The sequence below is a fragment of the Lonchura striata genome, chromosome 13, assembly GCF_050655825.1.
Source record: "Lonchura striata isolate lonStrDom1 chromosome 13, ASM5065582v1, whole genome shotgun sequence".
NCBI classification, from domain to species: domain Eukaryota; kingdom Metazoa; phylum Chordata; class Aves; order Passeriformes; family Estrildidae; genus Lonchura; species Lonchura striata.
The window spans coordinates 19,980,261-20,007,666 of NC_140715.1; the positions used below are offsets into that span (position 1 = coordinate 19,980,261).

General features: G+C 48.7%; 1 protein-coding gene across 3 annotated transcripts in view; it reads right to left on the reverse strand.

Moving 5' to 3' along the window:
- The window catches only part of NR3C1 (nuclear receptor subfamily 3 group C member 1), a 61,865-nt gene that overhangs the window by 4,831 nt on the left and 29,628 nt on the right, over positions 1-27,406 (reverse strand). For all 3 annotated transcript variants that reach the window (XM_021541285.3, XM_085591625.1, XM_021541286.3), the window contains exons 3-8: positions 20,594-20,757; positions 16,646-16,762; positions 11,490-11,768; positions 8,914-9,058; positions 3,441-3,571; positions 161-318 (exon numbers count right to left, since the gene is read on the reverse strand). In XM_021541285.3, the coding sequence (XP_021396960.1) occupies positions 161-318; positions 3,441-3,571; positions 8,914-9,058; positions 11,490-11,768; positions 16,646-16,762; positions 20,594-20,757 (994 nt within the window). The remainder of the gene's footprint in view (positions 1-160; positions 319-3,440; positions 3,572-8,913; positions 9,059-11,489; positions 11,769-16,645; positions 16,763-20,593; positions 20,758-27,406) is intronic.

Below are 27,406 nucleotides of genomic sequence, written 5' to 3' on the forward strand. Positions count from 1 at the left end.
CAATTTGCCTTCCATGAGACAGCAGAGGAGCACGACCTCCTCCTCCTCCTCTTCCTCCTCCCTGCTATCTGTCCCTTTAAATACAGAGCTGGAGGAGCTCGCTGTGCCCGCCCCAAACGCATTTCTCTGGAAGGCCTGCAGCATTCCTGTCAGGACTTACATCATGCATAGAGTCCAGCAGTTTCGTCAGTTGGTAAAATCGCTGCCAGTTCTGGCTGGAGTTCCCTTCCCTCTTGACGATGGCCTTGCCCAGCTCCTTGATGTACGTCATGCGGATCTCCTCGAACAGGGACTGGCTCTTCAGGCCCTCCTTGGGAACTGCAACATGGACACCAAGCTTTAAAGCACTGCCACACTGAACTCTGACACGGCTGAAGTTCTCTGACAGCAGTTACACAGAGAGGGGATCTCCATCAGGAGCTTCAGTGACAGGACAAGGAGCAAGAGGGGAAATTTTCGTTAAAACAGGGAATTCTTCCCCGTGAGGGTGGGCAGGCCCTGGCACAGGTGCCTAGAGCAGTTGTGGCTCCCCCTGAATCCCTGGAAGTGCCCAAGGCCAGGTTGGAATAAGATGAGCTTTAAGGTCCCTTCCAACCCAAACCATTCTGTAATTCTGTGAAAATGAGCAAAAGGAAAAGGGCTTGGACTGACTGAAATGACAGCAGAGAGGCAAGGAGAGGGCAGAACTGGACAGTGACCAGCTGAATACAAGGCACAGGCTTGCTGAAAAAAAAAAAAAAAAAAAATTCCAAAGGTATTCCACCAAAAAATAGTGGGAAGGGAACTGGACCATGGAGGCAACAACATCAAGCTCTGAAAGCACCTTATAGATATTCTCAGGTCAGTCAGAGAGAAAAGGAGAAAGATTTGTACCAAGCTAAGCCTAGAAAAAAGTCCATGAGGAATGTAAACTATCTATTATCTCTTTCTATTCATATTGTTTATAGACATGTTCTACCACCGTGCACTATTCATAGTGCACCAACAGTATGAGATGTTTTTACTTTAAAACCAATAAAATTAGTCTTCACAATGTTCTCTATAAAAGAGAGATGTACTTTAAATAAACATTCATTCTTTACCTTCTGAACATAAAGTTCATTCTGAACATAAAGTCATTCCCATCCCTACCTCAACAACAAGACACCTTGATGGAGAAGCACCAGGGCTGGAGCTCCTGTGTTCTCCAGCCCTGAGGAAATGTGACATTAGGAAGGTTCCTGAAGAATTCCATGTGCCCAGGGAACAGCAAGGGCAGGATCACAGGATGGCTTGGCTTGGAAAGGATCTCGAAAGATCATCTGGTTCTGAGCCTCCTGACATGGATCAGGTAACGGGCCCAGGCAAGGCAGTGAGAGACTGGACAACAACAGACTGCACTGGCCATGGGGAGTCTGGGCAGGGACACAGCTTGTGTGGGACAGGGCTGGGACACCGAGACAGGGCTGGGCAGAGGAGCTGGGACAGAAACCCAGGGCCTGGGGATTCAAATCCAGGTCCCTGTGCCCGTCTCCTCCTATGGGGATGGTCCCTCCACAGGCCAAGGACCAACCTGGAAAAACAGAGCACGTGGACACCAGAGGTCCTTAAGGTGCTTCCTTTTGAGGCCTCTGATCACCTCGGGGAAGTGAAAGAGTTGAAGACAGAGAAGAGAAAGAGCTGAGACAGAGGTGACTGAAAGCACCTTTCAGACAGGAGGACAGAGACCATAGAGCATGTTCTCTTCCTTAGGAAATCCAACCTTCCCTGCACTGTCAGCACCTGAGAGATTCTGGAATGAAGTCTTTTGTCTGTCTTGCCTACACAGGAGATGAAACCTGTCAACTGTTTCAGTATTTCACATGGAGAAGGTCTCTGAGCTATGTCTGTGTGTGAGCTGCAAGCCTAGACCTGTGTGAGATTCCTGTTTTACTCCTCCTCCTCTTCTCTTGGAAAACTTAACACAGGAACACAATAAACAAATTCAAACTGTCACGTCGTGGATTAAAGAGCTGTAGAAATCTCAGCTCTTCAATTGCAGAAGTTCCCTGATGTAGCACTCACACAATGTAAGTACTCAGCAAAAGGAGGATCAATTGTCTCCCTCTGGAAATGGAGTGGAGAGGTCTCTCTGGGCAGTGCAGCCCCGCTGCTGGAGGGGCTGAGTCCTGCCACTGCTGCCTCCTCACCACCTCTGCCATGGAAATTTCTCCGTGGAAATTTCCAGCTCCTGTGAGGAAAGTTGGCCTACACCACACCCGAAACACTTGAGGAATTTTTGGGAGAGATTTGAGAATCAAACAGGAACTGTTTGAAATCTGCAGCTTCAGGGAAGTTTTAAGTTCCTACAAAGCCCACGGCCGTGAGAGGCTGAAAGTTTCCTCTGAAAAGAGCCCTTGTCCCAGTTCTGGGCTTGGCAGCGAGGCAGGGCTGGGCACTGCCAGGCTGGTGGGGCACTGGCCATGGCACCCCCACGCTGCCCACACCCATCAGCCATCACCCTGGCATGGGAGCAGTGCTGGCATTCCCAACCCTCCTGCTCCTATCCGGAAACAGCCCAAGGTGAACAAATTCTCATTCTGTATAAGCATCAATGCCGTTATTCACTGGAAACATTAAAGATAAGGAATGTTTACACCTGCAGTGTAATAAAGTTAATAATATTTACTTTTCATCACATTTCAGGTCCTCTCCAAGCCCAGGCACCTGATGAGGACGATGCACAAGTACTGAAGTCTGTTAACAAATTTTCACTTGCTCTGCTGCTACCTTTCAAACACGTTGGCACCTCTGTCACTGCTCTGAAGCAAACCCCTCATGCCAGGCAGGAGCAGGAACACGCCAGTCCCTGCCTGAGGCAGCTCCCTCGGGATCCTGTGAGCCTGGGATGGGAGGGGATGGGATTTCCCAGGACAGAGGCTGTGCTGGAGTGAAGTGCCTGGCTCACACCCAGCCCAGCACACTCACACACACCCCAGCACGCTCACACCCACCCCAGCACGCTCACACCCACCCCAGCATGCTCACACCCACCCCAGCACACTCACACACACTCACACACTCTTTCTCTCCCTCTCATTGCTCTCTGAGTCCCTGGATTGCAGCTAAGCCTGGGCTGAGCTCAGACCCTCAAGAAGCTCCAGCCCCATGGAGCAGGGGAGAACAAAGTCACTGGCTGCCAGTGATACCAACAGAGGGGAAAATCAACACTGTAAAAGGTATTTACACATCATCACTTATTTTAGGTTTGTTTATTTCTATATATTCTAAAAGGACCATTTTTGACACTGCACTTTGAACTTTCATGCAGTGCACACAGAATTTACTAAGCTGTGACTTGTTTACCTAAAGATAAAAACCAGCATGTAGCATATTGTATAAATCTGTCCCACAATATCTATTGCAAATCCACCCCATACTTCTGTAGAAGTAAAAAGCTTGGTATTGAGCTGGTCACTTACTCGTAGAGAGGAGAAGCAACGTCTTCATGCAGAGATATTCCTCATAGGAGACTTGGAGCCGGGACAGCTCTCGGGCCACCATGAGCATGTGTTTGCATTGTTCATACATACATGGGAGATTCATCCTCTGCCTGGGGAGCAAAAGCACAGAGATCAGTGCAATGCCTGGCTAGCTGCACGCTCTGGGTGTGTTTTTGCACGCTGCACATGAGGAGCTGCACGTGAGCCATGGCACAGCAAAGGAGGCTCCACTTCCCAGGGCGCCCCTGAGGCTGCCTTGGTGGCACAGGTAAACTGAGGTGGCACAGGCAAACCCCCCCTGAGGGCAGAGGAGCCCTGTGCCACCCTGAGTGCCAGTGCCTGCACAAAGGGAGCCTGTCTGCACCCAGGACTCAGCAGCAAGCTCTGCTCTAGCAGCCCCAGCACCAACAGAGATCGAGTTCAGTCCAAGTTCCTCCAGCCTGGTGGTTCCTCTCATCTTCCCAGGGAAACACCATGGAGTGCCACACTACAGCTGGGATTTCTCTAATTCTTTCAGTACCTTTGAGAAGTGCACCTAATTTATATATTTAGGAGTATCTTCCTGTGACTTCTCAGTTTTCAAAGTGACTTTATACTTGTGCCTGTCTATGTTCCTGAAGCAATGACCAGCACTGCAATTAAACTTCATAATCTTTGTACTGTAATAAACTTGTTTCTAACCATAAATGGAAAGTCATGTTGACAAGCAAAGGCAAATCTTGGAATCAGAATAACAAACATAATGGTTTTTATATTTTTTTCCTATTTCAATGAAGCCTTGCATCAAGACAGGAACTGCTTTTATCTAATGCCTTATCTGAGGCAGCAATCTTGCTTATCTGTGCTCTTACAGATGGTTACTGTGAATATTGCAGAATTAGTTTTGAGTGGGAAATGAAGAACAGACTAATTCTGAAGTAAGACAGATTTATGATTTTCCATGGGTTTTCTTTCTAGAGAGAAAGACAAGCAAAACAACTCTATGCAATGAGTACACAATCTCTCTGCAGTGATACCAGCACTTCATTTTTTATTAATAACGTGTCACCTTTCCTTGGTACCACCTATCCAGCATTATAATCTACACAGAGACAAAATGGGATCCCTGTGGCAGCTACGAGTAAGATTTGGTTATGAAACAACAATTCCTCCAAAGCTGATCACTTTGCCATTCTCCCTGCCTCAGCCCTTAAGGAGGATTACACAATTTTCTCTCACTATCACCCTGGGAAACCCTGAGTGGAAACCGGGAACATCCCCTTCTCAAGGTGCAAAAACCAGGGGGGATTCTGATAGCTTTTGGAAGGCAGAGACACAAACTACTGAAACTGTATTAAAGCAGAGCAAGCACAGGTGCAAAACCCCAGCATTTCCAAAGGACAATTCCTTCCACATGGCCCTGGGGCGTGTGTGGCACTGGCCGTGTGTGGCACTGGCCGTGTGTGGCACTGGCCGTGTGTGGCACTGCCCCACAGCTGCAGCTCCAGCTGTGACACTCCCAGCAGCCCAGCCCAGCCCAGCTCAGCTTCACTCAGGATTCCACCACAAGGAGCACCAAGTGCACACGAGGTGATGCTGCATGGGACAGGAGTAGGGGCTGTGGCACGTTTCTCAGGGCACTTGGCACAAAACCAGCTCTTGGCCAGGTGGCAAACACTGTCCCTGCCCCTCTGGGCTGTACCAAAGGGCAGCTCACGTATTTCAAATTGAGTAATTTAAACCCATTCTCTGCCAGGGCTCAGCAGTCCTCTTCATGTAAAACTGTGCCCATTTCTGGGCAGAAGGTTAAAATAAACATTAGGAAAGGGGTCAGCCAGTTTGTTTGTGCCTGCTGGGAATGCAGCCCCGTCCAGGAGGCTGAGGATGCAGACACAGGTTTTGGGCAGGGCCAAGGTTCCACCAGCTGCAGTTCCTGGGGCAGGGGAGCAGCCACGGCGCCGTGCTCAGCCAGGCCCTGCCCCGTGCCCACTGCCAGAGCACAGGGAGGCTGATTCACCAGCCTGTGCCAGCTCCCAGCGCTGGCACAGCTCTGGGAACAGCTCCGGCCAGGCCCGTCCCGGCCAGGGCACATCAGATGATCTCAGCTGGCACGGGGAGCTGGCCTGGGGACACAGAGGGGACAAGGGCAGGGCTCAGGGCTCTGCCTGCTCGGGATGGAGCTGCCCTCCCTGCACGGGGCATTCAGCAGTGCCACGGCTCCTCTCACCCCGCACAAAGCAGGGGAGCCCTCCACGGGGTGCTGCACCCAGCTCCTGGCACAGACACAGTGCCCGGGGAGGGCAGCACACACGTGCCCTTCCTGCCGCCCTGGCATCAGCAGGCTGCTCCAGCTGAGCCCTCCTTGGGCCCTCACACCCACCCTGGGCCCCAGCGCAGGCCTGGCAGGGCGTGGGGCACGGGGATGGGCACAGGGATGGGCACAGGGATGGGGATGGACATGGACATGGGGATGGACATGGGGATGGACATGGGCACGGGGATGGGCACGGGGATGGGCATGGGCATTGGGATGGGCATGGGGACAGGGATATACATGGGGATGGGCATTGAGATAAACATGGGGATGGGCACGGGGACTGGCACAGGGATGGACAGGGAATGGACATGGGGATGCACACGGGGATGGGTACAGGGATGGACACTGGGATGGGCACAGGGATGCATAGGGAGATGGACATGGGGACGGGCACAGTAATAGGCACAAGGATGGCCATGAAGATGGGCACAGCAGTGGTCCAGGGATGGGTACAGCACTGGGCACAGCAGTGGACATGGGGATGGGCATGCTGGCGAGGGAAGCACAGCAGGGCTTCTGCACTGCTCCGAGTTACCCAGCTCAGCAGAGCTGCACAGCACCAAAGCCCAGCAAACAAGATGCTGCTCTTCTGAAAACCAGATGGCACCGACTCCACACAAGGAGTCACAAAAAATGCTGGGGGAAAAATCCGGGGAAAAAGGGAACTGACAAAGCATGGCTCACAGAACTGGCCTCACTGCTTGTTTTGCTGCTCAGAGCCAGCAGCACAGCCACCCTGCACAGCACACGAGCTCAGCAGCACCAACACAGGACCTCGCTCCCCCAGCAGCGACGAGCACGGAACCAGAGACAGAATCCTGGGGCCCAGCACTTCCAGGAACTCCTGTCTCCAGCTGGACAGCAATTAAATGGCATCTGCCACTCGAAGAACACCACTGTGCACTGTCACTGTGCTCACTGTAATTTTGGGCACCCTGTGACATACCCAGAGGACGAAAGCTGAGACAGAACCAGTGCCAGTTCCAGCAGGGCATGTTTTCAATCACAAACTGGGGAAACAGTTATACAATACTGCAAAATCACAGGTTTAAACCCTTTCCAAGTACTAAATAATGGCCTAAAGCCTAAGATTTATTCAGCTGCCAAACTTTTCAACAGCTCGAATCAAGTTTCATGTGGATGTGTATGAAAACACATATAATATATATAAAATTGCCAGCTAGGATAGACATACCTCCATAAAAAATAAATAAATTACAGGAGTACAGACATAAAATATTCAGTAAGTATTAAATTTTTTAGGAGAAGACTGAGCAAATGACTAATATGCCAGTTTAAACCATAAGAAGAGAATTTAATCCTCTTTCCTACCACAGACTGTGAGCTACTGGATGCTGCTACTCCATGTAAGCAACAGTAAATACACAGGAACACACTGGACAGGGCTGGCACAAGGATAAATGCATGAAGGACTGATGCTGCTCAGATGCTTGGGCAGAAACACGAGGCTAAAGAAAGTCTAATTAATCCCATAAAGAAATCAATCAATGACTGCAGCCATGTCCAACTGAACCTCTGAGTCTGGAGAGATGGAGTTTCCCTCTGTGAAGCTGAAGACACTGAACTGCACTCAGCATGAGGGGAAGTCCTGAACGCTCACAGGCAGAGTAAGTGGTTTGTAAAGCCCGTGTAAAACGAAGCAGGAGCAGCTGCCCCTCCCTGCAGCTGCAGTGGCCCTGCCCCAGGAGCTCAGCACCACTGCAGCCCCAGCTCAGCTCCCCACGAGGGCACAGCTCATCACCCGCACCCAAGGGTGCTCATTTCCTCCACCGGGGCTCTCCCGTCTCCCTTGGTGTCTGTCAGCCTCCACCCCGAGGTGGCTCTGTTTTATTGAGGGATGGGACATAAAAAGTTACGAGCAGAGAGTTTTATGGAGAACCTGTAGCTCACTGGAAGGAGCTGCAGTGCTCTCAGTCAGCTCAGGGTTTTATTGAAAACAAATGTCACTCTGATCTACAATTCACCAAAGTGTATCTGGAAGGAATTTGGGAATTACTCTTTGCTGTAACAGCATTACTCTTTCATTTCTGGGGGTTTTCAAGAGTTCCAACACCTAGCAGAGAAGCTCTGTGTTTTTGACCCACTGATAAAACAGCAGGAGATCTCTGACTTACAGCAAATTAGATGCTATTACACCTAGTGACAACACCAATTATTTCAATTCCACCACATAGAAACTATTCTGCTCCAGGGACACATTCTTAGCACTTTAATAAACACAAGGACACAGATGGGCCCTCACCTGCCATCTCCTCCTCAGCCTTTTAAAAAAAAATATTATTATGAGGCAATGATTACAGTTTATAAAAGCCTGGATAAATATTTACAATGAAAAAAAAACAAGCAAGGGAATAAATAAACATGAACTATAAATCGCTGATCCCACAGAAAATGTACCAATTACTGTATTTTTTTAAGACACAGAAAATATTTGGGAGATCTGATTTTGAAGTGAAATAGGACCAAAAATATTAAACTGTGCCAAAACAGGCTAAAAGTATTGCCTCCATATCAAAACCAGAAAAGAGACACACGAATAAGATCCAATCATCTCAATAATCTCAAATTCCCTCTTCTACAACACAGAAATACTGCGCAACACAAAGCTGGAAAAATACAAGGAAAACTACGTGTGGTGCAAGAAAATATATATTCAAACATTCCACCAAATTCAACTCTGCTCAAAAGCTGAAAACGAAGTTCAAATATACATCAGGCAGGCTGCTCCATCTTTAACCTTGTCTTTTCAGCCCTAATTTCATCAGAGCAGGCAGCAATGTTTCACTCTGGCAAACTCCTAGGGCCATATTGCCATTTTGATACACTAAACAGACAGAACATTATGCAATTTGCCAAACTTTTCTCTCCACCCCAGGCATATTTTTAGCTGTGACTGTGTTGGCTCTGATAAAATGAATGATTCTAGTGAATGGTGCAGGAACAGTCACAATATGGAATGTTAAAGCACAAACACCTCCCACAAAAACTCCTGGATATAAATACACTTAATATCTCAATTACCTTCCCTTTGACTCAGTGGAAATCGCTGAGCAAGGGAGAGCAGTGGGGAAGCAGAGGGGCTGTGGAGGGTTCAGCAGCCCCGGATCCAGCCCAGCCCTGGCAGCCCCTACTCACTCGTTAATGATCAGGTCTGGAGCAAAGCACAGCAGGTTGCCGTTGGACTGCTTGTAGGATCTCCAGCCTAGAGCAAAAGCCATCAGGAACATCCAGGAGTACTGCAGAAGGGTCATTTGGTCATCCAGGTGCAGATTTCGGAAACCTGGAGAAGCAAAAGTTACAGGGGGATGGTGTCAGTTGCAAAAAAGCAACAAAAAAGTTGCACGGCTTGGAAAAGGAGCAGGGTTATGAGCAGCACAACTGCTGTGTTAGCAGTGCACAGGTACTACAGGGAGTAAAAGAGATGTAATATTAAAAAAAATCACAGTAGATATGTGTGTGGTTATCTGGAACTGATGGTCAGTCAGATACATCACAAAAGGCAACAATTATAGTTCACATACACTGTAATTCACTGGGCTGCCTTCCAAAAATAACAGGGTTAGCTCCTTTTCATGAGAGCAGTCTGCTAGACAATAAATGGTTTAATATCAAATGTTGCTCTTATCCAACAACAATTGCACACTGAACCCACAAAATAAATACTGCACTAGTTACCAGCATGAACTGCTTCTAATCTCTCATGCAGCATGAACAGAGCCAACTGAACAGGGAGGAAATGAGTAAAACCTGACAACTGGTCCCTCAAAGAGTCTGAAAATGCTACCAGCTTTGGATTTGCAGCACCAGCTCATATCAGATCCAGCCTACACTTACCAAGAAACCATCGTGCCATACGGAGCATTATTAGAGCCTGAATACAAGCTGATTTTATCTATTTTTATTAAGCATCTGACATCTAAAGAGCTCATAACATCTAAAAGCTGCTTCCTGAAGCTGTGCCAGCAGACAGAGCCAGTGGATGAACGTGCAACAAACTTGGTGGGTCCAAACACAGCCCCTGGCTTTGGAGCCACCCACAATGAGCAGCTTCTGCCTCTAAATTACAAAGAAGGGGTTTCAAAGTGATTTCAGTCTTTCTGGGTCAAACCTTGAAATCTGTGCTCAAACCCTTCCCAGGAAAAGGTTATTCTGAAATCCCAGCTAAAGGGTTTGGCAAGGAATGCTGGCGTGCTGTCAGCAGGGCTGATGGGCTACAACAGGAGCAGGATATACAAATTAAACACTCATGAGGAACCACCTCAGCAAACAAAAGAAAGGAGATAAAAATGATAAGAATAGTTGCTATTAATGTAGCTATTAAAGAGAAGATTGGCATTTTCATTGAGAGCATAAGCTCTAACCTAAAGGGTTTGGCTAATTACAAACATCTCTGCTGAGCAGAGATGATGAACAGAGAAGTGTTTTAGAAAATGGAATCTAAATCTGGATCTGGGAACACCAGATGGTCTCCCAAAAACCTGTCCCAGAAGGAAGTCTGTGCATGTGAGCCTCTCCTCAAGCAGACTGAGCTAATTCAGCACAAGTGCCCAGTGCAAAGAGCCCTGACACAGAATGCCAGAATCACTGAGGTTGGAAAAATCCCCCAAGATCACTGAGGCCACTGGTCCAACCTGCCCCACCTTGCCCACCAGACCCCACACAAACCTCTCCTGTCACATCTCTGCTGGACACAGATGCATTTGAGTTTTCCAGCCTTTCTTTCCCACTGTTAATTTACTTCCCCTGCTCAAAGAGACACAGTTATGACTCATAAATCTCATTATCAGGCTTTTTTCTTTTTTTTTTGGCAGACCTGTTCTGTGATGTTATTTTTGGGCAACCTATGCGTCATGGAGGTGTTTTTGCCAGGGATTTTGAGAACAGGTAGTGAACAGCACTGACAGGGGTGAGAGGGAGATAAACACTGGGCTTTGTCCTGTAGGAACAAACATCTTCAGCTCCCCTCGGTCCTGGCCTCTCCAAGACAGATGCCCAAGGCTGAGATGTGACATCACTTCTGTGTCTCACCGTGTCTTTAGGTGGGAGCAGAACAGCACCAAACTCCCTCTCTGCCCAGGTAAGAGTCAGTTTGAATAGAGCAGGAGGGAAAAGAACACCTTGATTGCCACCCTGGAGCTGGGCAGTGAGGGGGAGTCGGGAAAGATCCACCCATGAATGCAGACCCAGTGAGCCAGCACAGTGAGGCTGGGCTCAGGAGTCAAGAGACTCTCATTGCTAAAAATATTCAAGTTTAGTGCCCAGAGCAGCTGTGGCTGCCCCTGGATCCCTGGAAGTGCCCAAGGCCAGGCTGGACAGGGCTGGAAGCAGCCTGGGACAGTGGAAGGTGTCCCTGCCATGGCAGGGGTGGCACTGGGTGAGCTTTGAGGTCCCTTCCAACCCAAACCATTCTGGCATTCTGTGAATCTGAGGTAAATCCACACAGAGGTAAAGACAGAGCTAACACAAAGATTTCTTCGTAATACTTTTACAACAAATACCCATTTAAATTAGAATTTCAATATTCAGTGGTCAAAGCGTTCGAGCAAAACGACCTAATTTGTGGTAAATAAACGTTTGCATCTGCAATTTTTTCTGCTTTTCTGCTCTGGCAGTACCTGAGCCATGAAGAAGCCCCGACACTAGCAACACTTGCCGTGTGTGAAGGAACAAGGGCAGCCTGAGGTTCCGCATCCCCCGTGGCCGTGCCTCACCTGGGATTGCCTTTGCCCACTTGACGGCAGCGACCACCTGGCGGCCGCCCAGCATGTTGAGCGTGGAGAGGATCCTCCAGCTGGAGTCGGGCAGGGAGCTGTCGTAGCCCGAGTAGAGCACCTCGGGCTCGATGACCTCCAGCAGGGACACCAGGGTGGGCGTCAGCTGCGGCAGCGAGGCGGGCACGATGCTCTTGCTGCCAGCTGCCTCCGGCGCCTCGCGCGCGCCCGCCGCGCCGCCCTGCTGCAGCCCCTTGATCTTCTTCTTCGTCTTGCGGGCTGCAAAGGGTGGGGAAGCCGCAGGTGAGGCTGGAAATGACCACACGGAGATAAACGGGGCAGAGGAATCGCTGCTCCCATCCTCCCCCCGCGGCTGGCAGCGGGGCAGCCAAACCTGCACGATGTCCCAGGGCTTCACATTCATCCCAAGCAAGCTTCCACGGAAAATAATACTTCATGTTTTAATAAAAGTCACATTTATGCCAGCGCTTCAAAATGCTCACTAATATCTGCAGGTACCTTATGAGGCTGACCCTAAAACACAAGGCTCAATCCCATTGCTGGAAATAGCTGCACACTTTAAAAGTTACTTTAAATAGAAAACATAGAAACTAGGCAAAAGAAAGGAAAAAAATATATTTAATGGGTAAGAAGTTACTGGATCTCTTGAGCCAGGGAAAATGTTGGTTTTTTTTTTAAATGCTGGGCAGGAGGAGCTTTTTCTCTTGCCAGCTCTCTTGCACATAAATCACTGCTGCGTAATTAAACCATAAAACTCATTCGCCAAATAAATAAAACATCACACAGAGATGTTAACTGTAAACTACAAAAAGCTGGAGCAAGGATTTTATTAGCATCTTGTCCCTAATGGAGTCTCCTGCTTGGCTCTGGCGCTCCCGGATGCAGGCGGCCACACAGACCTCGCTGCTCACGGAGCCCAGAGCAGCCCAGCTCCTTCCCTGGCTGCTCAGTTAATTCATTGATTTCTGCTCTGCAACTTCCCAGCTAAATCTGTGGCCTGTAAAAGCATCACGTAATGTGGTGGTGCATTCCAGCTCCTCCTGAGCTGTTCAGAATCCCTGAGCACCCAAAATTTACCGAGCCTTCAGTGCCAGCACACAAAACCCCTCCTGGACCTTCTGCCTCTGGCTGCAGCCGAGCCTGCGGAAATCAACTGCCAAAGACAAGGAATCCTCCACAGACCTTGGATAAACTGCATTTTCCCAGAGTTTTGTAGACTGGCCACATGTGCCAAGCCTGCCATGAGGGAATAGCAAGAGTTGTTTCCTTGGAGCAAAGAGCTTCTTGTTATTCTTGTCTCAATTTTGAAATGGCTGCTTCAAAATCCTTTCATATTCTGGCATTTTTTTGCCCCGTTATCCGTGTTCTGAAGAGCAAATGAGCTGCTTTGACTTAAATTTAGAAGCACATGCCTTCAGCTTCCTAGAGACACCTGGATGGAGTATTTCCAGCCCAGAGAGCCTGATAAAATTATAATCAAAATAAACAGATCTGATAAGACAAATTATTATGCAAGAATTTTTATTAGGCTGTTACCAGCCCTGACTTTGATATATAGTTGTACCTCACAAAAAAAGGAGAAAATTGAGATAATGTATTTTTTTGCAATTAATTTTCAAATAATAAAAAAGACCACTAATTTAAAGCCAGCTCCTCAGGGCTCGTTACAGGAGATAACCCCCACAGATAAACTCAGCATGGAGAGAAAAGCGTCCAAGATTTTCTGTTCAAAACAAACAAAACCCCCAAGCCCCAGCCTCCTGCAGCCTGGCATCCACTGGGCTGCAGAGCCTTCCTCCTCCCTGCCCGGGGGCAGATGGCAGAGCACCTGAGCCAGGTGGGCGAGGGACCTGCCACCACCCCCACGGCCACCGGGCACTGCCCCCCTCAGCTGGCAACCAGAACCAGCCCGCTGCAGGCAGAGCAGGGCAAAGAATTAGAAAAAATAAAGATTCCTCAAAAAATTGAAATAAATTCCAAGTGAATCCTGCAGAAAAAACCTAATTAATTGCTAAGTTTAACTGTAAAATGCGGCATGAAAAGCCAAAAAAATGATGAGACTTTTTTTTACAGGCATAAAACCTAACAATAAATCTTTTCTTCCAGCACATCACAAAGAGAGAGGGTGCCAAGGAACACCAATTAACAGTGGGAGCGGAAATGAGAACTCAAGGAAATAAAGGCTGGAGTACAAAATATCATCATTGTGCTGTGTAAATCTCTGGTACCTGCAGCTTGATAGTTTGAGGTTTTTCCAGTCCCCTACGCCCCCAAAAATATGCACTAGGAAAAAAGAAAGTGCCAGAAAATTAAGATATGCAGGGCCAAAAGGATGACTGCTGGACTTGAGGTCTTTTCCAACCTTAATGATTTTGTGGTAAAGAAGACTAATAGAAAATTATCATGGGACTACAAAGAGCCACTTTTAACTCAGGACAAGAATGGGTCAATTAAAATACTGCAGGATAGAATGAACGAATGAATTCATTAATTTAAAAATAAATTTGTTTTCTACCCAATGCCTAACCGTGAAATCCAGTGTAGGTACCAGAAACTGAGAGATACCCAAAACAGGGCAGGCTCCTGGAAAAAGTCCAGCAGGAAGCCAGGTGAGTGCAGGGGGCCCAAGGATTGATGGGCTGGACACTGGGATCTCTTCTGACCATTCACTGGTTTGCTACAACCATTGTTCATGCCCTGAGGATGCAGCTGGGGACTTCTCAAAAAGAAATTACTGTCTAAAAAACATGCAAATTTAATTATCTTTTGAGCAACAGTCATTCCTGAACTGCGACCCTAAAACAGACAAGATAAACTGGATTTTAGTCTGTTCTGCACTTTTTGCTGCCTCCCAGTTTGCTTTTCTGCATGACCACTTCTCCATCTGTTCAGATCTGTCCCAAAAATCCTTGTTTTCAGGGTGTTTCTCACCCTTTCACACTACTCTGGGTTCTTCCATTTTGTGCTTCTGAGTTTCTAGATTCCTCTTCCCTCTCAGCCGCAAAAGCTTCCCTCTCCCCACCTTCTCCAACAACTTATATAACAAAACCCACCCTCCAAAACCTCCCTATTCTCCAGGAATCTCGGTGCCAAAATTCACACAAACCCTCCAAAACCTCTCTATTCTCCAGGAATCTCTGTGCCAAAATTCAGGCAAACCCTCCAAAACCTCCCTATTCTCCAGGAATCTCTGTGCCAAAATTCAGGCAAACCCTCCAAAACCTCCCTATTCTCCAGGAATCTCGGTGCCAAAATTCAGGCAAACCCTCCAAAACCTCCCTATTCTCCAGGAATCTCGGTGCCAAAATTCAGACAAACCAGGCTGGAAGGGCCCCAGCTCTCAGACCTGCCCAGCCCAGAGCTCACCACAATTCCCCAGTCCCACCTCCCAGAGCCACAGGCAGCAACGCTGGTGCCCATGGGAAGTGATGTGGGAGGGAGAAGCTCACAATGGGAGTGTTAAACCTGAGTGTTAAAGAACTATTCTTTACTATGAGAGCACACTTTTTCACAAAGATAAATACAGGAATATCACAGATGTACTTTGAGAACCACTTTGAAGAGAAAAAAACAGAAATCAACCTTAACCAAAATACATTCTTTCCCACCTCAAAACCAACCCTGTGGTGTTGGGCATTATTGAAGCTGCCCTTAGGCTCTGCTGTTACATGTCCTTGCTCCCAGCCACACTGGCAGGGCAGTGACCTGTCCCCATGGACACCAGGACAGGCAGGAGGCCTGTCCTGCCCTGACCTCTGAAGGATGAGCTCCAGCCCACTGGGAGTGTCATAACCCAAATCCAGCTCCCGGGGGACACTGACCATGCACGGCCTTTAGGGATTTATTTCAGAACCCACTAGTGCAGGTTTTGGCTGTAGCCTCCTAGATGATGACCACAGCCCAGCAAAGGGAGCAGCAGCCTCCCCTGAGGAGGGGATGTGCCTGGAAGGGCAGGTCCAGTGCCCTGCAGCCCAGCAGAAGTGGTGCTGTGCCCTCCCGAGGGAGGCTGGCAGCACAAGAGGAAGGATGTGCTAACACAGGCACCAGTCTGTGCCTCACTGATCTCTTTAACTTATCACACCTCACAAGGATGTTAGCACTGACTGAAATGAAATTCTGTTCATCCTCGGAGCTGACAAATACATCTTTGACATTTTTATTTTATCTGACAATTTTGATTATACACGTACCACCAGGATAACTGCACTAGTAAGTGCTGCGTTAATCTCTGCTGCTCAGGGAAAAACAGCAAACATAAAATGAAGCTGACACTAATAAAAGTGTTTTATGCCATTTTACAACTGCTGATAAATCTCTGGTTGATATGGCCTTCAGATTCTCAGGAGTCATTCAGGACTCAGCAAAGAATCATGAAGTGGTATGTTTAATTTAACCAACATTTTCTAGAGAAATTTTGACAGATATTTAAGAAGTATCCACAGCACAAACAAAAGTACTTTAATTTTCCTCAGCTAGAAGATGTAATCCCCATTCCCATCCCTGTCCTCCATGGCCTGTGTCAGGTCACTCAGACAGCACACCCTCCTACAGGTGTTCCACCTCCCTCTAGGTGTTCTCCAAGAGTTCTGCTGCCCCACACTCCCTGAAAAAGCTGTGAGATGGATGTGCTGAGAGGAAGGAGGAGCAGCCCCTGCCTGTGTGCATCACTCACTGCTGAACACACAGAGCCAGCAAGCCAACCCAGACAGGAGAAGCTGCAGCACCAACCCTGCTGTGTCTCCTTACAATGCCCACAGAACATAGTGCAGACTGAAGGTGCCCCGGCACTGTCCCAGCACTGCCCTGGCAGTTACCCCCAGCACTGCCCCAGCACTGCCCTGGCACTGCCCCGGCAGTTACCCCAGCAGTTACCCAGCAGTTACCCTGGCACTGCCCCGGCAGTTGCCCCAACACTGCCCCGGCAGTTACCCCAGCAGTTACCCTGGCACTGCCCCGGCAGTTACCCCAGCAGTTACCCAGCAGTTACCCTGGCACTGCCCTGGCACTGCCCCAGCAGTTACCCCAGCAGTTACCCCAGCACTGCCCCAGCAGTTACCCTGGCACTGCCCTGGCACTGCCCTGGCACTGCCCCGGCACTGCCCCAGCAGTTGCCCCAGCAGTTGCCCCGCCGTTACCTTCCAGGTTCATGCCCGCCTGCAGACACTTGCGGTAGCGGCAGGCGGGGCAGTTCTTCCTGCGGATCTTGTCGATGATGCAGTCGTTCCTGCCGGCACACAGGTAGTTGTGCTGCCCTGGCACAAACACAGACAGACAGACAGACGTCAGCTCCCCGTGCTCAGCCCTTCCCCAGCCCCAGCAGGACGAGGCAAACCTCCCCTCGCTGCCCCGCGTGCCTTGCAGGACAGCAGCGCCCACCTGGCTTCAGCAACCCCAACCCACCTCTCATGTTTGCGCCTCAAAACCAATACATTTAGGTGAAAATATTATTTTCTATTTGTTAACACCAGGCAACTTCTGTTTTTAAAACTATTTCCCCTTGCATTTACCAAAACTGTCTTCTACAGCAGGTTTCCCATTTCCCTAAATAGTTTGACACGAGACATAAATAATGTGCACAAACACGTTCTGAGAAAACACTTGTAAACATTTCTACAGAGCACAGACACAGCTTCATCAGCTGGACAGTCATGAAACTTTCCTGCAACTTACAGCCTGACCTGGACACACCAAATTCTCTGACATTTTTATGGATCGGCAGATTCAGAGCATAACTGGCCCTGAAAACATCACAAGTTTAAGTACATAAATTAAAATAACTGTATTTCTTAGCTGTTTAGAGGAGGGCAACAGAAGTATCTATTCTTAATGATATGAGTTATGTGAATGAATGTCTGAATGTAACTTATTTACGGAAAGGTATTACCAAAGAATAGATCCTTCTCCCAGACAGAGGTCAAGGAGCATGTTTTTCCAGAAGGCAGAAAGCTGCAGCCTGGGCTTTTACTCTGTATTGCTAAGTACTGACAGTACAATATAGTGAGAAACAAACAGATTTTCCAAATACTGAGTTATTAACAACAGAGTCCAAGAGTTTTCTCACAGGAAAACAGTTTGGAGAAGGAATTCCTTACAAGTCAGCTGTGAAAATTATGGGCGTGCAGAGTTCATTCCTATGGCTTTGGCCAAACTTCTCCTGTGAAGCATCTCAAGCTGATACTCCAAGGAATGTTTCTCTGAATGACCCTCCCACCTCTTCCACTCGGGGAAGAGAAGCCTTGCTGACCCTTGTGCCAGCTTTGTGTTAATTCAGACAACAGGTCCTCCACTCCCCGTTCTGGCTGCCATTAGCACGCTGACACACAGAAACACACGGGGAACATGAACCGATGCCCACGTGCCAGCACTGCAGAGGAGCAGAGACAACAGCTCCAGTGCCTCCATGCTGTTTGATGAGACCACGGTTTCACACTCAGCACGGGCACTTCAGCTGAGGATGCTCCTGAGCTGCTCCATCCCGTTCCTAATCAAGAGCTTCCTCTCCACAAATGCTTTGTTTCTTGTATCTACTGCTCGCCTATTCTGGCCTTTTCTAGGACCAAGCTACACTATTTCTTTGTATTGCAGCACAGCAAAGCCTCTTGTCCCACGACCCTTTTGGGGAGAACGAAGGGCAGCTGGTGCTCCCTGCCTGCCCGGGGACGTGCCAGTGATCAAAGGAACGTGCTGCGGTTCTCCGTGCTGCTCAAACCCAGGCACTCCACAAACACTCTGCTAAAAGCCAGGACTGAGCCAGTGCAGCAGCTTCCAGGGGCTCTGGGGCACACAGGGGCATTTTTCAGAGCTGGCCAACCCCATCCCCATCCCCATGCTGCCCACAGCCCCGCTGGCACCAGGGCTCTGATGCACTGCAGCACCAACAGCTCTGTGCCCACTTCAGCACAGCAGCCCAGAAAAAGGCTGGGAATTGCAGACAAAGGACTTTGGAAGATGGAATGGAAAGTGCTGACGAACAAGGCTGATCTGGAGCAGAGCAGGAGGGCGAGGTGCTGGGGAGTCTGCAGGGAGGGAGGGAGGAGTGAGGAGCTGTGAGGAGCTGGGGAGGATCCAGGCTGGGACACTGGGTGAAGGGCTGGGAGCTGAGCAGGGCTGGGGCTGGAGAAACTCAGTCATGAGGGCTCTGGGCTCTGAAAAACCACAAAATCAGAACTAGAAAATGCCAGAGAGATCTGGCCAGGCTGGGCTCCTGAAGAAAGACCTGTCTGCCTGATGAACTGCACATAAATCGACAGCTGCTGTCCCACCTTCACCCATCCTCTTCTCCTCTGGTTCAACTTTTTGCTGAAAAAATGCACCTTATATTGACTTCCTAGACACTGACACTTCCAGTTTCTGTGACCATTTCTGTCACAGTACACAGGCCTGGAGGCAAAGGTGGAAAAAAGGGCTTTGGCTAAAGGCCGGATAATGAGTGTGCAGAGTCAGCTTGATCTGAGCACTAACAGGTGCCTGGCAGCCACTAATAAAAAGGATATTGCAGAAACAAATTCTTTTTACATGTGTTCCTAATAAGAAAAATGCCTATAAAAGATAAAACCAAACTATTTGTTCCTCAAAGTGAGGACTAGGACTAACAGATCCTGGAAGCAGCCCTGCAAACACCCATGTCATTGAATGGAAGCGTTTAGGGTGCTCAGTCCTTGGTGCTGCGATGATTGATCAAAGGCTCGACTTCATGAATGTGGAGGTCTTCTCCAACCTCAATGATCCTGGGGTTCTGTGAAAAGTGGGATAATTTGTGGCACAGTGAAAATGGAAGCAGAGCTGAGCCTCGAGGAACTGATTGCCACAAGCCTGCTTACATTTTTAATATCAAGAGAGCTGATTTATGGTGTGCCAAACCCAAAAGGAATCACCGGGGTGATTCCTTCCAGTATCAATACGTTTGTGATTTATTTAAGCTTGAAAACAGGCAAACCCATGGCTATGGCATATGTCCAGCTGCCTTATAAATTGTCTTCTGAGGGATCTCTGGTGACCATGTTTTAATCAAAGGTACAGATGATTTTTTGCTTTGCACCTGAGCTCATACTGCCTTGTTATACTTCAGCTGCCACAGCCAGCACCCCTTTGTGACCAGCAGAATCCATGACATGAGCTTGACTTTCCTGATCCCTCTGAGGGGCTCTGCCCTGCCATGGAGCTCCCCATGGGGAGCCAGGAACTGGGGGAAGTGCTGCCTCTGAGCACTGAATGGTGGCTTGTCTCTGTCCAGCAGCCCCCCTCTCCTGCAGTGACCCCAGCCTGCAGAAATGTCAGCAGGAAGAGCCTGGCTCAGCGAGGGCTGCACGAGGAAGGCACAAGACAGGAAACCCCGAGGGCCAGAACTAAGAATGATGCTCTTCAGACCCAAGGAATCACCATCTTCCCAGAAACACTGGGAATATGCTCCAGTTTTTCTGCACGTGATACTGAAGCACAGTCAGATCCTGAGGTACAACCTAGTCCCTTACAAAATGGCTACTGATGCACCCAAAAATCACACAGCCCTTATTCATGTTAGTTTTCCATCATCTCTGTTTTCCAGAATGATTTTCTCTAATCACAACTAGACAGGAATCTCAGTGATCCAATCCCACACACGTCCCTGGTACCCAGTGTCCTTGCAAGTAACAGCCAGGGACATGGATGTAATTAAACCAACTTTGTTTACAGGAAAATTACTATAACCTCACACACAACAGATTTACCAAGTTCTATGTAAGCTTCTACACAAACCAACTAACCTTAAATTGAAAAATCACAAACTTTAAAGATCTATTGCACACAGACAAATATCTGCATAAAAATGGGACAAATAAACAAAAACAACAGTGAAAGAAAATGAAAGAGACAAAAGCCAAAACAATAAATTCTTTTACACAGAGTGAATGGGAGCATTTTATCAATGTGAATGGAATCTGTGCTTTGGATAATGCACCATTATCAATGTGATTTACTATGACAAGATCAGTGATCTAATGGATGGGATGTTCAGTGAGATTCTGGCAAAACCATGGATGCTGGGTTTGAAAATGGATGATGTGTATATTTATAAGCAGCAAACTCATCCAAGCAGGGCCTACCTTCCACTGCCCTTTTGAAGAACACTTTGCAGCTGCCACATGTCAGGACACCGTAGTGGCACCCGGAGGCCTCGTCGGAGCACACCAGGCAGAGCTTGGGAGGTGGTCCCGTAGTTGTTGAGGTTGTGGATGGAGAAGAGCTTACATCTGACCTCATTCCAGGGCTGAAACAAAGCAGAAAAACACCTTTAATTGGGACAGAGGCGAGCACAGGGCTCGTACTTGCCAGGAACCTGGTCCCCACCCTCGGTGGGGCAGTTCTGCACACAAAGTGCACCAAAAACAGTTAAACAAGGACTTCTGTAAAACCCCACTAAAGCTGTATGGATTTTTCACAGCCTATTTGGCTGCATCAAGATTCCTTCCCTTACACGTTTCTGAAGCCAAGTTTCTTGCACAATTATCCCAGCCTTTAAAATTGACTCTTTAAACACGCTCTTACTCCATATTGTTTCCATTACTGCCACAGTCCCTGCAGGCTGCACAAGGGCTCCCTTCCCAGCACCACCAAAGGCTTTTCTTCTGGGATGCTGTTATGCAAGAAGCTGTGCAAATTGGGCCATATAGCAACAAATATTCACAGTAACAAGTGATCCTTTCACCCCAGCAGTTTAGGAGAAGAGTGAGAAATATTCCTCATTTCAGGATCTGGATGTAAACACCCAGCCCAGCTACAAACGAAGGACTGGTTCATTAAGGAAAAAACCCAAATCCCTCTTAGAACAACAAACAATCCATCCTAATCACCTTGGAGCTGCTCCTAATCCTCAGGGCTGACCCAGCAGCGCTGGGCCAGAGCTCAGGGGCTGATAATATAGAACTCCATGGCACTCTCACAGAACAACTGGGATCTCACAGACCAACCGTGATCTTACAGACCAACCACGACCCTATAGACCAACCATGATCTTAGAGACCAACCTTGATCTTATAGACCAACCATGACCTCCCAGACCATCCAGGCACTGCCTCACAGCCCTGGAAAGGCCCAGCTGTTGAATTCATCCACCTCCACATGAGGAAGAACCTCCTTCCATGGAGGGTGGCAGAGGCTGGAGCAGCTGCCCAGCAGGTCATGGAGTGTTCCTCTCTGGACACATCCCAAAGCCACCTCAACATGTTCCTGTGTCCCCTGGTCTGGGTGAGGCCTTGGCAGGAGGTAGGATTGGACATCTCCAGAGGTCCCTTCCAACCTCAGCTATTCTGTGATTTCCAACTAAGTCTGAAACTCCTAAAACATGATTTCTATACTGCCTGCTTCACTTGAAACTGATTTTCACAGAAAATCCTGTTCACCAGGGTTCCAGCCACTCTCCAGATGAAGCTAGAAAAACGACACTTTTATTTAAGGTTTTGGTGCCTCTCTTTGGAAGCTCTCCAGACCATCCACGTTCCCTGATGTGGGCTTAGCATTTGTATGTGGGATGGCTTTTGCATGGAAAATTCCTTTTCCCCTCCTCAAGGAAGTCTGACCAGATTTGGTCACACATTTAAAAAAACCCACAGCTCCAACACGCTCACGCAAACCCTAAAATTTCATCCCAAATTAAACATTCCAGCACCTGGGAGCTCTGCTTTTGCACAGGTCCGTATGTCTCATCTCTAGAGTGCACCTGAGAAACGTCCCATCAGCGAGCCAAAGGACTTTGCCATTGTGTTTGTCCTTTCCTACAGAAATTGAGGCAATCAAAAGACAAGGAACAGGATCCTCCCATTCAAACACAGAGGGATCAAAGTCAAACCACAATAAATGTGTCAATGAAGTTCTCACTTAGACAAAAATGGAACCAGAAGGCAGAGAGAAGCGATAATTACTTGCATTAGGGGGAAAAATGAGACAGCACAGGCAGGCAAAGAGCTAAGGGATGTGCAGACCCCCTAAAAGCAGTTCAGGGGAGAAGCTGAGCTGTGCCTCAGAGCAGAGAGGGCTGGGGCAGAAGAGAAAACACCACACAGGAGCACAGCAACAGCTTCAGCGTGCTGCAAGAGTGGTGGGAAGAGCAGAGCAGAGAAAGAGCAGAACAAGGGTGGTGCAAAGCCCTCAGCAGGAAAGGCTGGCAGCAGGAATGGAAGAGAATGAGTCAAACTGGAGGAAAAGGGGAAGAAAAAGGCCCCTCTTTTCCCAAAGGGAAGAATGCTTCTTTCCAGAACTTGGAAAAGAACTCGAATCTGTCACATCGCTCCTCTGCGTTGAGAAGCATCCGTGGAATGCTCAACACGTCTCCTCCGTGGCTGTGCCACGAGGCTGCCAGCCCCCACAGCGTGTCTGTCAGCGGAGCAGCGCTCACCCAGGGATGGCATCGCTGCCCATCAGCCCTGGCACGGCTTCCCTGGCTTCTCCTGGCAGTGGTCTTCTCTTCAAGAGCAGCTCTGACACAGCCCTGTGGCTGCACAGCGAGCCCTCAGCACCCCAGCACGGCAGAGCGGGATCCAAGGCAGCCCAGCACCCCATGTCTGCAGGAACACGCACCTTTAGGTGCTCACCTGCCCTGTGCCAGCCTGCCCCGGGGCACACAGCTCTAGGAGCAGCTCTGCCAGGATGGAGGGGCACGGAACTGCCTGGCTGCAGCTCCTGCCATGGAGCCCACGAAAGGCAGCTGAGGATTCACCTTTCTGCCTGCCAGGCTGGCTCTGCCTCTGCTGCTCCGTGGAGATCTCACAAGGAGCCCAGAGACCAGAGGAGAACCTCAGGCTTGAGAGCTGCCCCTGGTCCTTTGCCCTCTCACAACTTTCCTGTCTGATCAGCTGACAAGGAATTCTGACCTCAAAGCTTTGCTTCCTTTCATGTGATACACGTATTACTTTCTTCTTTCAGTTTTTTTCTTCTCTTCCCAGCTTATTGATACATTTGGAAAAAGAAATTTATTTCTCTACTTTTAGACTATCATACGCAAAAAAAATAAAAAAAGCCAAATAAAAAACCCAACACTTACTTCAAATCCAAGCAATACCCCTTCTACAAGCAACAGTCACTGTCTGGCTACTCTAAGATGTCTTATTTTCTCTAAAAGTTTAGGCCCAATAGATCCTTTTCTAAGACTAAATATCTCAGATTAAACAATGAAGTACAGGCTAGGAGCTATGAATTTAAATAAGGAATATATAACTCGAGAACTTCACTTCATTAAATTATTAAAAAGATAGTACAGTTTTGAAGACAGCTAATTTTGATACAAAAATAAAACTCTTTATACCTCTCGAATTTCTGACAAAAGCATTTTTAAGGAAACATTCATCAGCTGTCAGGGAAACCATGACAGCGCCAAACATATTCCACTGAAACTTTTCAGTCACCTTTAATTTTTAAACAGGGCTCATTTTCTGCACCAGCACCACAGAAAATGTAACATGAGAAAGAAAACAGATGATATGACTTCTAAAACTAAAAATAAATGATTACATTGATTAATACAGCAGTAGCCAGCAATCTAATCCGGGCTGCAGGCATATCTTCCCAGCCTGGCTGTATCAGATAAGGGCAATATTTACGAACCGTGTGGAGAGCTGCCAGACAGCCCCGCTTGCAGAACTCCGGCAGGAGCCACAGCTAACCAGGCTGACATTTAACATAAATCTCTCACCTATAAAGCCATACGCAGTAAAAGGCAAATGACCACTTCCTAAGGAAGAGGTAAGGCACAGAAATTACACTCTGAGATAATATAATAATGGAATACCTTTCAGTATTTATAGAAATTGCTTTCAAGTCAACAAAATCCTAATAAACTATGAGTCTTATCTAGATAAAAGAAAAATCAAGCAGCATAATGAGAGAGGGAAAAACATCCCAATTTTCAGGATTCCAAATCGGTAAAAAGTTTGATTAAATTTAATTTTGGGAGTCAGGGTATTGGTAAGGGGTACTAAACTTAGTACATTCCCATGTATTTTTCAGAAATTTTTCATATATAATCTGATTTTATTTCTTTGCATAGATGTGTTTATCATCGCCAGTCAATGGAACAAAAGGGGGCAAAATGGGAACCCTTAATGAAGGGGGTGAAACAGGCAATTTTAATGAAGCGGGCAAAATGGAGCAGCTTAACGAAGCAACGAGCTCTGCAGAAATCAAGGTGTTTAACCAAAGCCAGGCGGGGTTAATCATTAGCAGAGACTTCTACCCCGGCTCAAGGGTCACCCGCTGCACCCCGGGTGTGGCAACGGCGCTGGGCAGCGTCCTGAGCCGGGCTCTGCTGGGCACGGCCACAGCCACGGCCTGGCAGCAGGGCACAAGGGACATGGGGACAGGGACACACGGACAGGGACACGGGGACAGGGACAGGGACATGGGGACAGGGACACACAGACACGGACAGGGACATGGGGACAGGGACATGGGGACAGGGACACACAGACACGGACAGGGACACGGGGACAGGGACATGGGGACAGGGACACACAGACACAGACAGGGACACGGGAACAGAGACACACAGCCACAGCCTGGGCAGCAGGGCACAAGGGACATGGGGACAGGGACACACAGACACGGACAGGGACACGGGGACAGGACACACGGACATGGACACATGGACACGGGGACAGGGACACACGGACACGGACACGGGGGCAGGGACACACGGACATGGACACAGGGACATGGGGACAGGGACACATGGACACGGGAACAGGGACACAGGGACAGGGACACACAGACACGGACAGGGACACGGGGACAGGGACACACAGACACGGACAGGGACATGCGGACAGGAAGCGCCAGGCTCTGGCCTGCCACCAGCCATAGACAGAGCAGATGCAGGGGAGGAGGGATGAAGAAACCACCTCCTCCCAGGGCTGAGGAGAACATCTGCTGGTGTCTCTCCTTTTGCTCTTTGCTGTGAAGGACAGAAAGCCCCAACACGCAGATGGGCACAGCCCCACACGCTCAACCTACCACCACTGTAACAGAGCCTAAGAAATATAGCGCCCTATGAAAATCACAGAAGTCCTGAACTTTCAAGAGCATTTACATTAGATGTTGGGAAGAAATCCCTCCCTGGGAGGGTGGGCAGCCCTGGCACAGGGTGCCCCTGGATCCCTGGCAGTGCCCAAGGCCAGGCTGGATGGGGTTGGGAGCAGCCTGGGGCAGTGGCAGCTGTCCCTGCCACGGCAGGGGTGGCACTGGGTGACCCTTAAGGTCCCTTCCAACCCAAACCATTGCATGATTCTCCGATCCTATGATAAACAACTCTAGTGAGACAATGGCAAGGGGAACACTTTCAGAAACCAAAATTACTGCTCATTTCCAGCTTACAGCCTGCACCCCTTTTCACCAGTGTGTGAAAGGGATGGCCAGCCTGGACCACATTCTGTCCAAACAGGTACTGCTGACACACCCAGACACCAAAACGTGGCCCACCAAACATCAATGGATTCCTAAAAGCAAGTTACTTACTGGTCTAAGTAGTACCACCAAACTAATAACAAAACCATTTTCAATGTCATTGCCATCTGAGCCTCCCCCTTATCTTCCAGCAATGAGAACAATGTAAACACTAGGCTGTGGACACTGCCTGATTACATTTTTTGAATTGTTTATTTATTTCTTCATTAACCAGAGAAACTATTAAATATTTTTATATTCTCTTAGGTAGGGAAGTAGTCTTGAGTTCAAGCAGGAAGAAGTTATAATCCAAGGCTGTTGACATTAGACTCGTCATGACTATTAAAATAGAACTGTGTTTGCCAATTTGAAATAATTCCAGAAAGGCATTTTGCTGAGAACCTGAACCATTAGTTTCTTCTGTCTCTTGAAATGTTTTCACTTCATTTTGGAGAGACTGAGAATTGGTAAGAACCCAGGTTTTCCTCCCAGGCTGCCTGAACCCTGCAGACACAGAGGCAGCCCTGGCGGGCTGGGAGCCACAGAGGGGGCACGGAGCCACTGTGGAGGCACAAACCACATGGTGACAGAGCCCAGGCCGAGGTGGCCTGGGGTGCCACAAATCCTCCTCACACAACTTCCTTACAGACCCACCCATTCTTCAGTTCTCTTTCCTATTTTCTGTTTAAAATGGAGGCCTGGATGGTGTTGGTAGGAGTGCAGGTCTTGACGACAAGCATGTCCACAGTGATGCTGTAACAAATGAAAAATCTACTCTGGAGTATTCAACCAAAGCCTGTAAATAAAAGCCCCCAGCACTTCTGGTTTCCAGCTGCTCTGAGAAGCAGGATGATTAACACGGTTTCCTTTATCGCACATCCAGATAAACACTGTATTAAAAACCCCTGATAAGCCAGGAAATCAGATTCTGAACTAACGGCCTCGTTTCGTGCAACATGCCTCTGACATGGCCAAGATAATGCCACCGTGAGGGATGTGTCACTCCGGAAGGCCACGGCCAAATTTCCTTCACCGCCGGGGCCAGAAACTCATGGCACACAAACTCCTGGAGTGCACTCAGAGGGGCAGAGCTGTCCCTCCTCTGAGCCTGCCACAGGAAATATTGCTAGGGCACTGCCACGGTTCTGACAGAAACGTTTAAAATGTGAGAGATCCCCCAAGCAGCAAAGCCTCGGGATCACCCCCCGTCTGCAGAACACCCCTTTTACCATCCCTTCACACACCTAAAGCTGGCTGCAGGACTTGTGGGCTGGCACAGCCCAACAAAGACCGCTGGCAAATGCCAACAGCAGGGCAGCAGAGGAGGAATCAGCAGATTGCCAACACGACACGCGCGGCGAAGGCGCTGGGGCAGCCCGGCACCGCCAGCCCTCTCCTGCACCGCGGCATTCCCAATCCCAAGGGCATCCCACCAGGGCTCTCAGCTCTCTGTGGGTGCCCAGGAGCTGCTGGCAGTGCCACAGGCA